Consider the following 14641-nt stretch of genomic DNA (forward strand, 5'->3'; position numbering starts at 1 on the left):
AATGCTAGACATTGGGAATGTCAGTGTTGGTCCCCTCTCAAGCCTCTGTTTGTAATTTTTGCTTGTCCTCAACCCACAATCCTTTCTTGAAACCTAGGAGGAGCCGCCTCAGCCAGCATTGGCACAGCTCTTCTGTCCTGTCCTCCTCTGGCAGTGCTGGACACGTCTAAGTTCTTTCCCTTGGCTCTTTGCTCTATGAAGTGTGAGCCACGTGACTCAGCTTTATCACACTATCACACTGGGGGAGGAGGGTGCATTACTGTTGCTTAAGTCTAGCCAGAAGGCACAGAGAATGTCCCCCAACTGCCATTCCCAGTACTGGGCTGGACATCCTACAAAGCTGAGGGGATGCAATGGATCTGCCTTGGTGGAGCTTACTGCATGTTCTTCACCTACTGCCACTGAACCTCTCCATGTCACTCCACAGTGACCAAAAATTGCAGATGAGGAGGGCCCAGTGGCCACAACACCAAGAGAATGAAGGTCTAGTCCAAGGCCCCATTGGCTCTTTCAAAGTATTTTGCTGGTTGCTAGGACTTTTGATTTCCAAATAACAGCCTGAGCCCATCTGTGTCAGCTCTGTTTTCTGGGGATTGCTGACTCTAGACAGCTGCGTGGGCTTCCTGCCCAATCCAAATGCCTTCCCCCTTTGTGCTCAGTCCTAGAGGAAGCCTTCTTGACTCTGGCTCTTGGATAAGCCCTGTCTGGTCTATAAGCTAGTCCTTAACATAGTCTGTGGTCCAGGCTCAAAAGCTGGGGGTGGGGTGGGGGTGGGGCTCATGCTAGGGGCTATTGGGGCTGCTTCTCCCACCACTAATCTGGATGTGGAAGTGTCTTGAACAAGGATCATGCCTTCAAAACATCTTTTCTATTGCTTCTGTGGTTAAAAACTTGGCAGCCTTGAGGATGATGTTGACTCTGCAGTGTGTGTGTGTGTGTGTGTGTGTGTGTGTGTGTGTGTGTGTGTGTATGTTACATGTAATGTGTTCCAGGACCCTCAGATCACCCAGCCCCAGCTGAGACCCATACCTCCCATCTCTAGTCTCTGCTGGTCCCCAACACCCAGAGTGCTGGGCCTCCCCAGGTGGCATCCCCATTGAGCTCCCCTGGGGTTACCAGTTGCTTTTCCAGGTGTGTCGCACATCTGTGTCGTGGATACTGTGTCTGTCTGCCTGCTCATCCAGGAAATCAAACATGTACTTGATGGCTAGGGGGAGAGCGCTACCCCGGTGCACAGTGCTGAACAAGGTCTCAAACAAGTCGTCCACAAATTTCTGCAGGGTGCCCTGTGGGAGTAAGGGGGGCAGTGAAATGGTGGGTGGGTGCTAGAGGGCAGCAGAAGGCATGCCAGATGGTGTCTTGCATCCATCCTACCTTGGAAATTTGTCTGAAATGCAAAAGAGTGCAGATGGAGGGGCAAGAATGAGGTAGGTACTGTATGGGATATTGTGGAGTTGGGAGGGACTGACAAGTCTGGGAATCCACAGAAGGAATCTCTCTTCTAATCTGTGGCAGCATGCCCTGAAGGGATGGGTTCAGGGCATTTGATGGGAGGATAGGAAGTGCTTTGAAATGAAATTTCCTAGAATGAATGAGAGGGCTCAGGCTGGCAGCAGAGTCTACATACAGAGGGTGTTCAGGGAATCTGACCCCTGGCAAGGGCTTGGGGGAGGAGAAGGTCTGACAGGAAGGATGAACAGCTTTAAGGTGTTAGTGTCAGGAGCATAGGCTTCAGATCTAGCTTCAAGAGAACCCAGGAACAGCTGTGATCCACAGGCTTCATGGATTCTAGAGGCAGTGACAAGCCTGGACCTGGGTCCAGACACACTTTGGGGACTAGTAGAACTCCTGACTTTCTCTGATGTCTTTTGGTTATCTCTTATTGATATACTGGGCATATTTAACAAAGCAAAAATGGAGACACAAGTCTGATAGAGTTGTTCTGGATCAATCCGAGAGAAAGTCTGAGAGCTTTAAGCAACTGTGTTAGAGTCTCTGCAGCACTGCAGTGGGATCAGTGAGGAAAACATTTAGAATCTGGCCTGATATCTAAGGTAAAGCATCCTTGAAGGCTTGGTTTGTTCTCTCCTGGGAAAGCTAGAGTGTGCTGCCTTTATCTCCTCTCAGCCTGAGATGCAATGGGTCGGGAGGGATAGTCTTTCCTTAGACTGATGGTCCAACTAGGCCTTTCTGTTGTCTCTCCCACTGGACTAGAAAACAGGTATAAAAAGCAGAGATAGTGGAAGCCAGCAGGAGAATGGGCAGGAAGCACCTGTAGCATAGGTGTTTGTGCCAAAGTGTAGGGAATAGCTTGGCTTGGGTAGCGCAGGAGTTACCTTGGTGGCTAGGAGCCGGGTCAAGTAGATCTCAGATACCATTTTGCTGCCCCGGTCACCCTCCTTCTGGTCACCATGGTCATGGTTCTTCACCAGATGCCACACCTTGACACCACTCTCCAGGTCTGGAGTGATCATGGGGACCCGAGACCGGAGGCTATCTGGGCTTCCTGTGTACCTGAAGGAAGAGTCTGGAAGAGGGTAGAGGAGGCCAGAGTGAGGCAGGCCAACCTCCTGCTCGAAACATCCTCCAGAAATCCCACCCAACTGCTGCATCTTCTTAGAATAAACATGCTTCACCTTGAAAGGACTCTTGGGACTATGTATTTCATGAATAATTTTAGGGATCCTTAGTTAGAGCCTACAATCTATTTCTAGAAAGAAGATTTAGAAATTTTAAGAGCTCAGACACCCATGAGATTTTGGGAGTCCCCTCTCTTCTGATGTTTCCAGCAATGAACAATAATCAAGTAAAATGTCGACTATATATACACGCACAGGCACCCCAGAAAGTCAAGATAGTAAGGGCTCAAGTTGTAATGATTCTCTTTGTAGTTAACAGGTCCTGAAATATTTTCTGAACCCTTTTTTTAGCTACTGTTTTAGTCCTATAACTTCAGGTGGGCAGTCTAGTGCCTTTGAGTGTACATGGAACCAAAACAGACAAAATAAGAGGGAATGAATCATGCTACCCAGAGGAGACTGGGAGTGGAAATGAAAGAATGATCAATTTTGTGTACAAACTAAGGCACTTTTGAGAAAAGAGCCGTACTAGGCTACTCCATCTCCTTACTGGGCATAGACAGCAACGAAAGGGTTTGTGGTGCTACCTGCTACCTCTTCTCAAAGGAGACACATGGCCCTTAGGACTCCTTAGGAAGGAGGCAGATAAGCCAGTACCTTTGTGTGAAGGTATGGCAGCAACAGGGGCTTTCCTGACAAGGGCAGGAGCAGGTGTCCCCTGAGGGTCATAGAAGCCTAGATCTTGAGTTTCCCAATTGCATTTTGGCGGCTTACCATATCTGCTAATGGATGTCCGGGAGATGCTGGCAGAAGCGGGGATGTTGTAGGAGGAGGTCTGCTTGGGTACCAGAGCAACCACTGACCTGTCTGACACCTAAGATGGGCACAAAAGGACAACATGGGGGAATTCAGGTGTCTCGAGAAGTTAAGTACTTCTAGGGAGTGTGGGGTTAGTAGAAGTTCAGAAATATTACCATAACCATTCATGCCTTTTATGTCTCTAGATCACCTGACATGTAGCCAGTCTCAACTAGGCATCTGAGTTCACACACACACACACACACACACACACACACACACACACACGATTTCAGAATGTTAGTATGAATGAAAGACTATAAATGATGTCATTAATTAGTCTTATATTGATTATACATTGGGCTAATTCTTTTAAGCTGAGTTAAATAAAGTACATTGTTAACATTATTTTAACAGTCTGTTTCTGCTTTTTAGTGGAGCTAATGAAAAATTTAGAATGACATGTGTAGTTAGCATTCTATTTCTATTGGACAGAAGGGTTAGACTCAGCCTCCCATCATCTCATGTTATGGATGACTATTTTCATTTTACAGATGAGAAAACAGAAGTGGGGGTGTGCTAAGTCACTGCTTCAAGCTCTCGTCATTAATATACCGAGGAATTGATATTTTTCTTCAGACCTGTACGTCTCCAGAGTACACAGTCTCCTCATTATATTTCCTAATTTTGGATTTTATTACAAGTCACATTGGTCTAAGCCCCATCTTTCCTTTGGCTCCAATTTCCTCCTGGCCTGTGTTGTATTATGTGTTGGCCACCTTGAATAGTTTCACCAAAGGGACATCTGCCCTTGGGAAGCTGTGAGAAAGATGGCACATTGCCCTTTCCTCTGAGAAGATGCCAGGCCTAGTGCCCAGCAGTTGGGGGAGGGCTGATGAATGAGGAGCCATAGAGAAGACATTTGGGGCCATCTTGATTTAAGATTGCCCTCCATCTAATAAAAACGGAGAATCCCCAGAATTGTGGTGATCCAATTAAACCCCTAACGCAGAGGGAATAAAACAGCTATAATAATGTTATGGGCCATAAAACATTCCTATTAAACCATTTTTTATTTTAACAATTTTTATGAACTTTGTAAGTTTGATTTATAGCCTCACCAGCCATAAAACCATCTTTCTGGGTCTTAAATTGTCAGTTCTTCTCTCTCACCAAAAAAGAATTAAATGTTGAGAAGTCAAACTATAAATGAACATTAGTGTTAACGAGATTCCCTGATAGCCAGCTTTAGTGGTGGTGTTTAATTTTACCCTCCTTATAAATCTACAAAAGCCCAGGCAGATTTTTACCCCTTTCTTGGTTAATTAAGATGATTTTCTTCTGCAGGGGTCCAGGGAAGTTAGCGTGATGGCAGAGCGGGTGAAGCTCTTGGGTTCTGAGCCCTGCACAGCCACTGTCATTCCCAAGAGGTGTCAGTGTTTGCCTCCTGGCTGGAGAAGCTCTGGATCTGCCAGCTATTTGTACTATCAGCACTTAATCCATGACTGAGGAGAGGTAAGGGGCATTACCCCTATCTCTCAAGAATTCTTGCCACCAGCCACCCAGAAATGCTCCTCTGAAAGCCCGGCAAGGGTGGGAGTTTATACACCCAGCAAGGACAGATGACAGTATTTATGATTTGTTGTCATCTACAGGGAAATTCACAAGGTGATTAACATGACTAATTCTAAGGTTGGTTACTAAAGATCCCTTTCCCCCTTTGCCTCTCTGTCTCTCACTCTCTCTTACCCCACCTATGTTTTATTTTGTTTTGTTTCTCTCTTTTAGTCAATAGGTGGTATAAACCCGAGCTCAAAATACCTGGCTGGATCTGACTCAGCTCTGCCACCACTTACCAGTGAAATGACATAGCCCCTCTGGGCCTTGGTTGTCTCATTTGTCACTGAGGATAATAATCATGTCTGGTAATCACTGTTGTGATGATTATTAAAGAAATTAAGACACATAAAGGCCGGTGAAGTACCTGGTACCAAGTGAGCACTCAGCATGTGTTGGTATTCATGTTGCCATTTTGAATAATAACACCATCTTCATCATCTCTCAAAGGAAGGAAGATTCCCTGCTGCCCTTGTCACTCAGAACTAGAGTGTAGGAAAGTGCCTGGCACTCAGTAAATATTTGAGGAATGAAGAAATATATGAACAATAAATGACATGAGGGAATTGGAAGTGTTTTGTAAAAGGGACACAATAAGAAAGGGATATTCTATTCTTATCGGAAGTCATAAGATGGGTAACCTAGGAACAATCATTAGGGTATCAGAGATGGATGGAAGCAAAGGCCCTAAGCAAGCCCTTCAAGAACAGAAGATTTGGTGGCACAGATTTAGTCTCTTTTGCACTTTCTCATTCACCTCTAATTGGTTCATTACAATTGTTCTGGATGTACTTACCATGTAAAGGTTGTTGTGTATGTGTGTTTACATGTGTGGAATTAACATGGAGTGATTTGATTACTCCTGTTTGTATAAGTGCAAATGTTGAGTTTGTGCACTTATTTCTGATTCTTCCAGCTACCTTCATGCCTTCCCTTGTCATAGGTATTAGCTCCAGTGAACAGATGAATAGCTCAAGGTTGGGAGAAATTATAGAATCCCACCACCAGAGTGGGTGTTAGGCTACAATACACCTTTAAAGCCTCAGTTCTTGTTTATACACCTTCCCTCACTTGGGGCTGAGATCTAGGTGCAGCATAGAGGATGTGCTGGGAGGAATACTTTGGGGTATCCCCAGTGCCCCCAGATTCTTTTGTGCTTTGAGGCACTTGGCCAGCTCCAGGGCCTTCCAGTGGCTGGTCATTGGTAGCTCAGCCTCGCCAGTCAGTCAGCTCCTCTGCAGGCCTCTCTTTGTAAGCCAGGCACATAGGAGGATATTATTAATCAAACAGTCCCTTGGGTCTTATGGCCTGAGGCACTTCTTCTGGTTGGCTTAATTTTCCTTGGTGTCTCTCATTTCTAACTCCTATTTTAGCACTTTTCCTGAATCCCAATCTGTCTACCTGTGCTTAATCTTACAGAGACCCCCAAGCTGTGAGTGGTTCCCATGGGAAGAAAGCAGGGTGGAGTGGATGCTTATATTCATTTGCTGGAATTTTTATGATTGTTCATTCCATGTCTGCCAGTATTACAAACATATATTCCTTGTCACTTTCTATGCTGAATCTAATCTACACACCTGCTGGGGTATCCCATACAGGTAAAAAGAAAGTACACGTTTCCAGCTACTATGGATCTTCGGGGCTGAAGACAAGTCTGTGCCCTATTCTGCTACAAGCCAGAGAGCCAGTGGCATTAGGAAGAAGCCAGAGAAATGAGCACAAGGCATCTTTCTGAAGCCCAGGCAGTTAGATCTATTCTGAGAACCCATATTTTGTAAGTTCCCCCATTTAATCTAATGGGCAGCCACAGCTGAGCATCACTGTTCCAGACCCACAGAAGAAGAAAATGGAGAGAGGAAAGTACTTTGTTGGCTTTGGAGGCCTTCTAACAGAGAGAAAAGGGGACATTCTTGGGGATGAAGGCCACAGGGAGGGCCTGCCCTCACCTGGTAATGCATCAGCGTGTTAAGTCTCTTCCAGTCACCCTCTATCTTGGTGGTAATGTCTTCGTCTTGCAACACCACTCTGGCAATCCGGCCTTGGCGCCACTCTGGGTGGAAAGGATGGTATGGGCAGCAGTGAGAGTGGCAGGGGCAGTCAGGGTCACCCTGTCTGTGTGTCCTCTAGAGATCTAGTAACCTTGTCCCCATTGGCTGAGGTCAGTGTAGAGCTTAGAGATATCCCAAAGGGGGGCAGGGTAAGGCTGATGTGTAAGACACTCACATCTGAGTGGACAAAGCCTAGGAAAGAAGTACTTCCCATGGCCAGGAACTAGTCATGCTCCAGTGGGAGTTGTGTACAAGGCAAAACTTCATATCCCCTTTCCCTAGCCATCTCATGGCCTGATAGCTCTCTGGGAAGCCATGTTTCCCTCTTGCCCTCCAATTCCAATGCCAGGCTTCCTACCCAGGTCCATGTCCACAGCCCTTGGCCGCTGGGAGTAGGGAACGTTCTTATATACTGCATCGAGGATCTTCTCCTTGACTTGAGTGATGGTGTCACAGTTTAACACCTTCACTGGGATCTCTGGGCTGTTCTCATTGTCAGGGTTGACACAGTTCAGGATCTGTAAGTATGGGATCAAGGGTGAGCTGGACATACTTGGGAAGTAGTGTGGAAAGAAGCTGAGGCCTCAGAATCTTCTTCTAAGGTTTGCTCTTCTTATGAGAAGAATGAGGTTTTCTGTCTTGAGACTTGGTTTTCTTTTCTTCTTCCTGTCATCTAATGTGAGAGCTGAAGCCAAGATATTAATCCTTTCTCAAGAAAAAGGGACACTACTTCCTAGATGGCTTGGGGGAAGGTAATCTTGGGTGTAAGGCACTTGAGAGGGTTCAAGATAGATCCATGGGCATCAAGGGCCAGCCTCACATGTCCTCAAAGCTTTTACACTAGAGACCTACACTTGCTTTCTTTCCTTGCTGATTATGCAGTCCCTAATGGTGAGTAGACTTTTTCTCCCTCATTATCATCTAGGGTAAACTGAGGCACATGCAGCTCTTTTGGCTCACCAGTTAAGATGAGGGCAAGGTCTGCCTTGCTCTTCATATACTTGATATGCCCTTTGGATTGCCCCAGATTGGTCTCTAAGCCTCTTTTTGGTAGATGGCCTCATGGGCTAGAAGGCAGAGTAGGGACAATCACAGGTGGTACCAGGGCTGGAACCTGACTTTTGGCTTCCTCACCAGGGTCTTGTACTCGATCTGCTGACGGATGAGTTTGTCTTCACTCAGGGAGTAGCGGGCCTCACCAGTGATAGCATCGATGGGGCCTTTCTCCATCTGCTGCTTGATTGCACAGTATAACATGAAGAGTGGCTCCCCAGCGCACTCCTGTAGGAATATCAGGGTACAGAGTTTAGACCCTGCCCGAACCTTCCTTACTACCTCTGCAGCCAGAGGAGAGAACCCCAGACTTGCTTTGCTTAAGAGCATCCACACCAAGGAATCCTTGTTTCTGAGGGACAGGTCTCCATGCTGTTTCTAAGGCCAGGGTGTGTGGTTGGCTCTGGCCCTGCTCCCTCCCTCCCTCCCTCTTACCTTCAGGAATTTGTGTAGAAGGAAAGCAAACCAGTTGGTCAGCATCTTCTCAGCCACAGACTCAGTCCTGGAGAAGGCAGAGGGGTGGGGACCACCCTTTACACAGGGGTCTGGCAGTAATCTAGGCTTGTCTTGTGTGTAAGAGAGCATATGGCTAAGACTGGACCCTGGCAACCCAACCAAACTCCAGCAATAATTGGAAGTGGATTAGCCAGGAGTGAGCTCTTTCCCATAGGCGATGGGAAGATGCCTGGGGGTCATTTCCCAGGATTCAATTTTCTGAGACTCTAGAAAGTCAGGACATTTCATTCTTGCTGCTCTGTGGTACCACAAACTGTGTTGGTGACACCTAATGTGGGTTGCAAAGGCTTATCCCACAGGCTGTGAGGATTAGTTCCCTACTCCCTCTGGTCTCATGGTGATGAAGAGAGTCTGTTCCTCTGTGGTTTCTGCATATTCAAGTATTCTATGGTGCATGCCTGATACCTGCCTCTCCAAATACTCACAGGTTGCCGCTTGTTCAAATCTGGGCTATATTATTTACTGGCTGTATAACCTTGGGCAAATTCTCTGGGTTCATTCTCCCCATCATTACATGTACACATTCATAATATTCACACTTTCAATTATTAGAGTTGGATGGGTTAATATATTTAAAATGTAAAAGATAACATCTGGCTCCACAGTAAAACACTATGTAAATATGAATGATTAGTGCTGTGGTTCATGTGCTCTCTAGGCATGCAGGTAGAGAGCAAGGCATAAGAGTTTAGCCAACAGGAGGATCTGTTTCTGTAAGCACCGCCTCCTTACCCTCCCCCACCCCAGGCTGCAGGTCTGGGAACTTGGGAAGAAACAAAGCAAAGCACTGTGACAGACCTTGTTGATGGGGATGCCAAGGGGTATTTTAGCTCCCCACACGTGGTGCAAATTATACCCTCTGGCTGAAGCAAACCCCAGGCATTTGCCAGGACTGCTTAGCAATCAGGGCTGGTAGAGAGTGACAATGGCATGAGAAATTGCAGCTTTCTCTCTGGGCCCTCCCAGCACCCTCTCCCAGCATTGTGTTTGAGATTAGCTCTAATTTAAATACAACAGTTCTTAATGAAAGCTTCCAATGCTCAGACTGGCAGGATGGGGGCTCAATGCTTATAAAACAAAGCCGCCCCATGTAGGGCCTGAAAATCCAAGACCTGTGAGCAAAGGTACAGGAAGAGCCTGAGTGGAGGTGACAGATTCAACCCCTGCTACTCAGAGCCCTAGATCTGTGCTAGGCTCCCTGTGACCTCAACTGAGGGTGGGTGCAGGAGACAGAGGGTCTCTAAGATCTGTGCCCTGCCAGAAAAGTGGCAACTGAGGCAGTTGGTATATGCTAGCAATTCTAAGCCAGGAAGCTGGGACCCAAATCTGCTCCTCATCTCTAGCCCAGCATGTCTATCAGATCTAAGTATGATGACAGAAATGGTTTGCCAGTGCTGTCCAATATGATGGACACCAAACACAGGGTGTCTGGACACTGGGAATGTGACCGGCAAGATGGAGAAACTGAAGTATACATTTCATTTTTGTTAATAGTGGCTACTATGCTAGGGCACACAGCTCTAGAAGCAGAGGGAGGGACACAGTCTAACCAAACCACAAAAGGCAGCACCTTTGGTGTGAGGTCACCGAGACAAGACTCATGCTGAGTCCCAAGACAGGCCTATGCATATGGGGTGGAAGCCACCTTGTTTCCCAGGACCAGTGGAAGATCACATTCCACACTGGGCCGATATGAGGACACAGGCAGCCCTGCATGGAAGCCATTTCCGGGAGTGAGGATATCCAGGGCCTATCTGACAAGATGTCCTGTCTGTAACTGCCTTTCCCCTGCTTCGGGTCAGACCTGCGAAGCAGCAGCTTGGGGTGGTTCTTGTTCTCCAGGTTCTTGTCGATGAGGTCAGACAGTAGCTGCTTGAGGACATCTGTGGCATACTCCAGGCGGCCCTGAAGGCCTGTCATGATGAGAGAGGCCACATTGCCACGATCACGCATGGAGAAGCTGCGCTGCAGTTCCAGTGTGCGGATGAAGGTCAGCAGGAACACCTTGTTGTTGATAAGCTGGGCGAAGAGTTTCAAGGCTTTCTCCACATGCTGCTGTCCATTTCCCTGTACCTGGGGTATGCAGGATGACCTTCAGGGAACAGGCTCTGGATGTCCACCCAGGCCCGTAAGACCTGATGGTGATGATGCCTGCTGTAAGACTCTCTTCATGAGGGCTGCAGTCATTTTATCCCCCAACTCAGACTTCCCCTGCTTATTCATTTCCCTTCAATTTCTTCTGCCTCGACTCATTCTCTTGAGTAAATAAACTAGCAAATGTATGAATAAGCTCAGGGTCATTCTTTTTTCAAACCTTCTTAAATCCATGCTAGAATTAGGAAAACTTTAATTAATTAAGCCACTAATCAGAAAATGGCAAGGAGACCCTTTTTGGTGATCCTAAGGCTGCTATGCTATTAAAACCACTGGCTCTTTTCCCTCTAACCCTACTCCTGCCCCCTGGATTTCTTGGGAACCCTGGGCCTGCATCATTAGAAGACAGGCAGTACCTCTAGCTCCCTCAGAACAGGGTGGTCCTCGATGCCTGGGAACAGAACTCTCATGGCATAGGTGCGGTAGTCCAGGTAAGGGATTCCTGACCGGTCCAGATCACTGGTTAGCTCATTGATGTCTGTCTGAAGCTCTGCAAAAGCTGTGAGGGTGAGTAAAGACAGGAAAGCTCAGAAACTGCTCAGGTCGGGAGAGGACAGAGGGGAAAGCTTCTCTGAAGGAAGAAAAAAGCTAGGGTGCAGAGGTAGCAGGTCAGAGGGGTGTGATAAGAAAGTCCTAGGCTGCTGCTGTAGGTTGTTTACTATAGGATTTTAAGGATCTCCCAAAGGCATGGTCCCCAACTTACCAGAGGTGGTAGAAATTTGAAGAGGTGGAATCTGAGGGGGCTGTGCTTTAAGGTGATTGTGGGACTCTGGATCTCCCTCTTGACTTGGCTACATACTTTAACCACTGTATGCACCCTCACCACAGGCCTAGTAGCAACAGGACTGACTAATCACACACAGAAAATTTCCAAATCAGCCAAAATAACTAAAAAAAAAAAATGTGTGTATATGTATGCAGGTAAATAGACATGTGACATCTTCAGAAACACCATCTACCCCCTTTGAGACATGCTCTCATTAGCCTGGAGTTTACAAATTAGGTTAAGCTGGCTGGCCAGTGAGCCCTAAACATCCTCCTATTTCTGCTTTCCCTGTGCTGGAACTATAAGCACATGCCACAATGCCTGGTATATTTTTATGTGGGTTATAGGCATCAACCTCAGGTCCTCATGCATGTGACTGAGTTATCTCCCAGCCCTCCCCTTTTCTCTTTACTAGGTGATTAACTCTGTGATTTGTTATAGTAAATGGAATCTGGATAACATACTATGATGAAGAGATCAGCAATTTTTATGTCTTCTATGCTTATCTGTAATTTTTTACTTCTATATTTGCAGATGTGGCTAAAATGTAGAGAAGAGAACATTATGATGTAGGCCCTTTGTAGGTGTCAGAAGCAAGGGGAGAACTGCTGGAATTCAGGAAAGGTCAAAATAAGCAAATTGATCTCTTTCCCCTAGGAAGGAGATGAACCGAGATGAGAAAGCCCTGGAGGGCCTTGGCTGTCAAATGCTCAGCCCACAGGCAAGTCCAGGCAGTGAAGGGCTCCCAAGTGTGTCCCTGGCTTGCCGGGTCAGGGGTGATTCTTCAGGCTTGGTGCTGTGGTATGAGGGAGGTGGAAGGGTTCCGATCCATCTCTTCCAGTACAGTTTTTCCCCATTGTCCAACAGTTGCCGGCTTGTGGAAAGCCACTTGCAGCAAAAGGAAAAATGTTTTGATTCCTAATTGAGATGTTTACCCAGACAGCCTGCCAGGTCCTCAGCCCTAGAGAATGCCAGGTATACTTGTCACCCTGTGGATGTGTCTGTGTGGGAGATGAGAGAAAACACAATCTCCACTCCTACACACATTCACACCCAAGGCTGCCAGCAAGCATGGCCTTTGGAGCATTTAGTCTACAATAGTGATAGGAAACAAATCCTAGGAGATGATGGGCCAGAACAGAGGCGGGGCTTTCCTACTTTCCCTGCTGCGGCTTCCATTTAGTGCAAAGGTACCCCTGTGACTATTAGTAAAGGGATCGACACTGGCAATTAAAGAATCTGGTCTGAGATAGTAAGTCCTAAAAACTCTGACTGTGATGGCATAGTAGTCCTGAGGGGGAGGTAGCTGGCCAAACTGAATTGGGGTAGAGCAGGGACAGTGAACAATGCCAATGAACCTGTTTCCTCACTCATAAGTCTCCCCCTAGGTCTTCTCTAACCCCAGGAACAGGGAAGCTCCTAGGAAAGAGTAGAATATAAAGGCTTGTGGGAAAAAGATAGGAATAAAGTCAGGGTTTTTATGTAAGGAGGGCAATGAGATTAGGGAAGAAGGAGGATTCCAGGAAGTGAGGATGCACTTTCACTCACCTTCCTTGCACTCCAGTGCTACTCTGGACTCCAGGTTGTCCATCTGCATTTGGAGCCGCTTGAGTGTGAGGTCATTTTCCCTAGACTTGCGCTTGTAAGCGATGAGGACAATGATGACGATGATAAGGAGGAGGCTTCCACCAGCTGCTATGCTGATGATGGCTGGCAAGGTCAGCAAGCTGTCGGAGATGACACTCACCGAGCCAGGTGAGAACACCATCCCGCCCACGTGAACCTGTGCATTGTACACATAGACACACACACAGTACACAGAGGTGTAGAGCCCTGGCATGCCATCATATCCTACAGTATCACAGTTCGAGGAATGACAAGACTGACTACAACAGTACAGTTCACATTTGGATACTAAGCGATTCCTGCCTTGGGGTCTGTCTTCTATTTATGTGTTCTCAACTGCTATCCACTTTGATGTAGGACATGGAGATGAGGAAATATGGAGGGCATGAGTCAGGCAATGAGATGAAATGGAATCTTTCTTCATGCTTGCATGGTAAGGCTGGGCAAAGGAAAGAGACAGAAGAGGGTTCACTCACCATAACCTTGTGTTGCCCAGTGAGGTTGGGAGGTTCACAGAGCAGCTGTGTCTCAGACACGGTGACCGCACAAGGCGTCTCTCCAATCATTACTGTGTAGTTGAGTTTGGCCCCTCCAGAGGCAGGAGGGCAGAGATTTTTGCCCTGTAGAAAACAGGTATCTTAATGAGGAGAAATGGCATATTCAAGCAGAAATTAATTGCCTACTTAAAAAGAGATAAAGGAGACAGGGTGGGGCAGTGATGCAAAAATCAAAAAATCTCTCCATGTCAGGTTTTTAAAGGAGACTTCAACCAGCCACAGGTTAAAAAAGACCCCCCCCCCCCCCCCAAAAAAAAGGCAAAGGAAAGTGAAAAATGGCAGTAGCAGATAGATGTTTGGGGAAGGAGGAAAGGAAGAGGAATAAAGATGGAGGGGAGGACACACGGGACTTAAGGACAGGTGGGGTGCAACAAAACTCCCGGATGCTATCACCTGGAGATTTGGCCTCTTAAAGAGGGAAGGGCCTGCAGTACTCTCTTCCCACCACTATCCAGGCTTCTCTCCACTCCTATTTCCTACCTTCAGGATGATGGGTGAGCCTGGCTTCTGATCCAAGATTCCAGTCGGGCTGAGTAGTTCAAAAGTTGGGTTAGGGTAGTAGATGAACTTGGTGTCATTATAGATGAGTAAGGATTGGACATTGTTAAAGAGAAATCCAAACTCATCTGGCCGTTCCACGGTGTCCAGGCCTGGACGGTAGTCACTGGTCAGAGAGGGCGCCAGACAGGTGAGGGTTGTTGTGTTTACCACTGTACACACCTAGGAGGCAGAAAGCAGCATTCTGACCACCCAGTGGGTGAAGGTAGGTCTATCATCTCCTCTTACCCTCTGTTTGCTTGACTTCCTTCACACATGTGAAGCCCTTAAGACCAATGTGGTGATGATGCACTTAACCCCACTCATTTATTCATTAACACTCTTTGAGCACCTGTTTTCTGGCAGACACTGGGCTGAGAGTCTGGTGCA

At 47.0% G+C, this 14641-nt stretch overlaps 1 protein-coding gene across 1 annotated transcript in view; it reads right to left on the reverse strand.

Moving 5' to 3' along the window:
* Positions 1 to 14641, reverse strand: part of Plxna2 (plexin A2) — a 201349-nt gene that overhangs the window by 4041 nt on the left and 182667 nt on the right. The window contains exons 18-29 of the mRNA XM_059281134.1: positions 14195 to 14434; positions 13634 to 13777; positions 13080 to 13314; positions 11122 to 11264; positions 10416 to 10684; positions 8531 to 8597; positions 8177 to 8323; positions 7401 to 7560; positions 6941 to 7044; positions 3354 to 3453; positions 2337 to 2527; positions 1117 to 1286 (exon numbers count right to left, since the gene is read on the reverse strand). Of these exons, the coding sequence (XP_059137117.1) occupies positions 1117 to 1286; positions 2337 to 2527; positions 3354 to 3453; positions 6941 to 7044; positions 7401 to 7560; positions 8177 to 8323; positions 8531 to 8597; positions 10416 to 10684; positions 11122 to 11264; positions 13080 to 13314; positions 13634 to 13777; positions 14195 to 14434 (1970 nt within the window). The remainder of the gene's footprint in view (positions 1 to 1116; positions 1287 to 2336; positions 2528 to 3353; positions 3454 to 6940; positions 7045 to 7400; positions 7561 to 8176; positions 8324 to 8530; positions 8598 to 10415; positions 10685 to 11121; positions 11265 to 13079; positions 13315 to 13633; positions 13778 to 14194; positions 14435 to 14641) is intronic.

This window comes from Peromyscus eremicus, chromosome 15 (genome assembly GCF_949786415.1).
Source record: "Peromyscus eremicus chromosome 15, PerEre_H2_v1, whole genome shotgun sequence".
Classification (NCBI taxonomy): Eukaryota; Metazoa; Chordata; class Mammalia; order Rodentia; family Cricetidae; genus Peromyscus; species Peromyscus eremicus.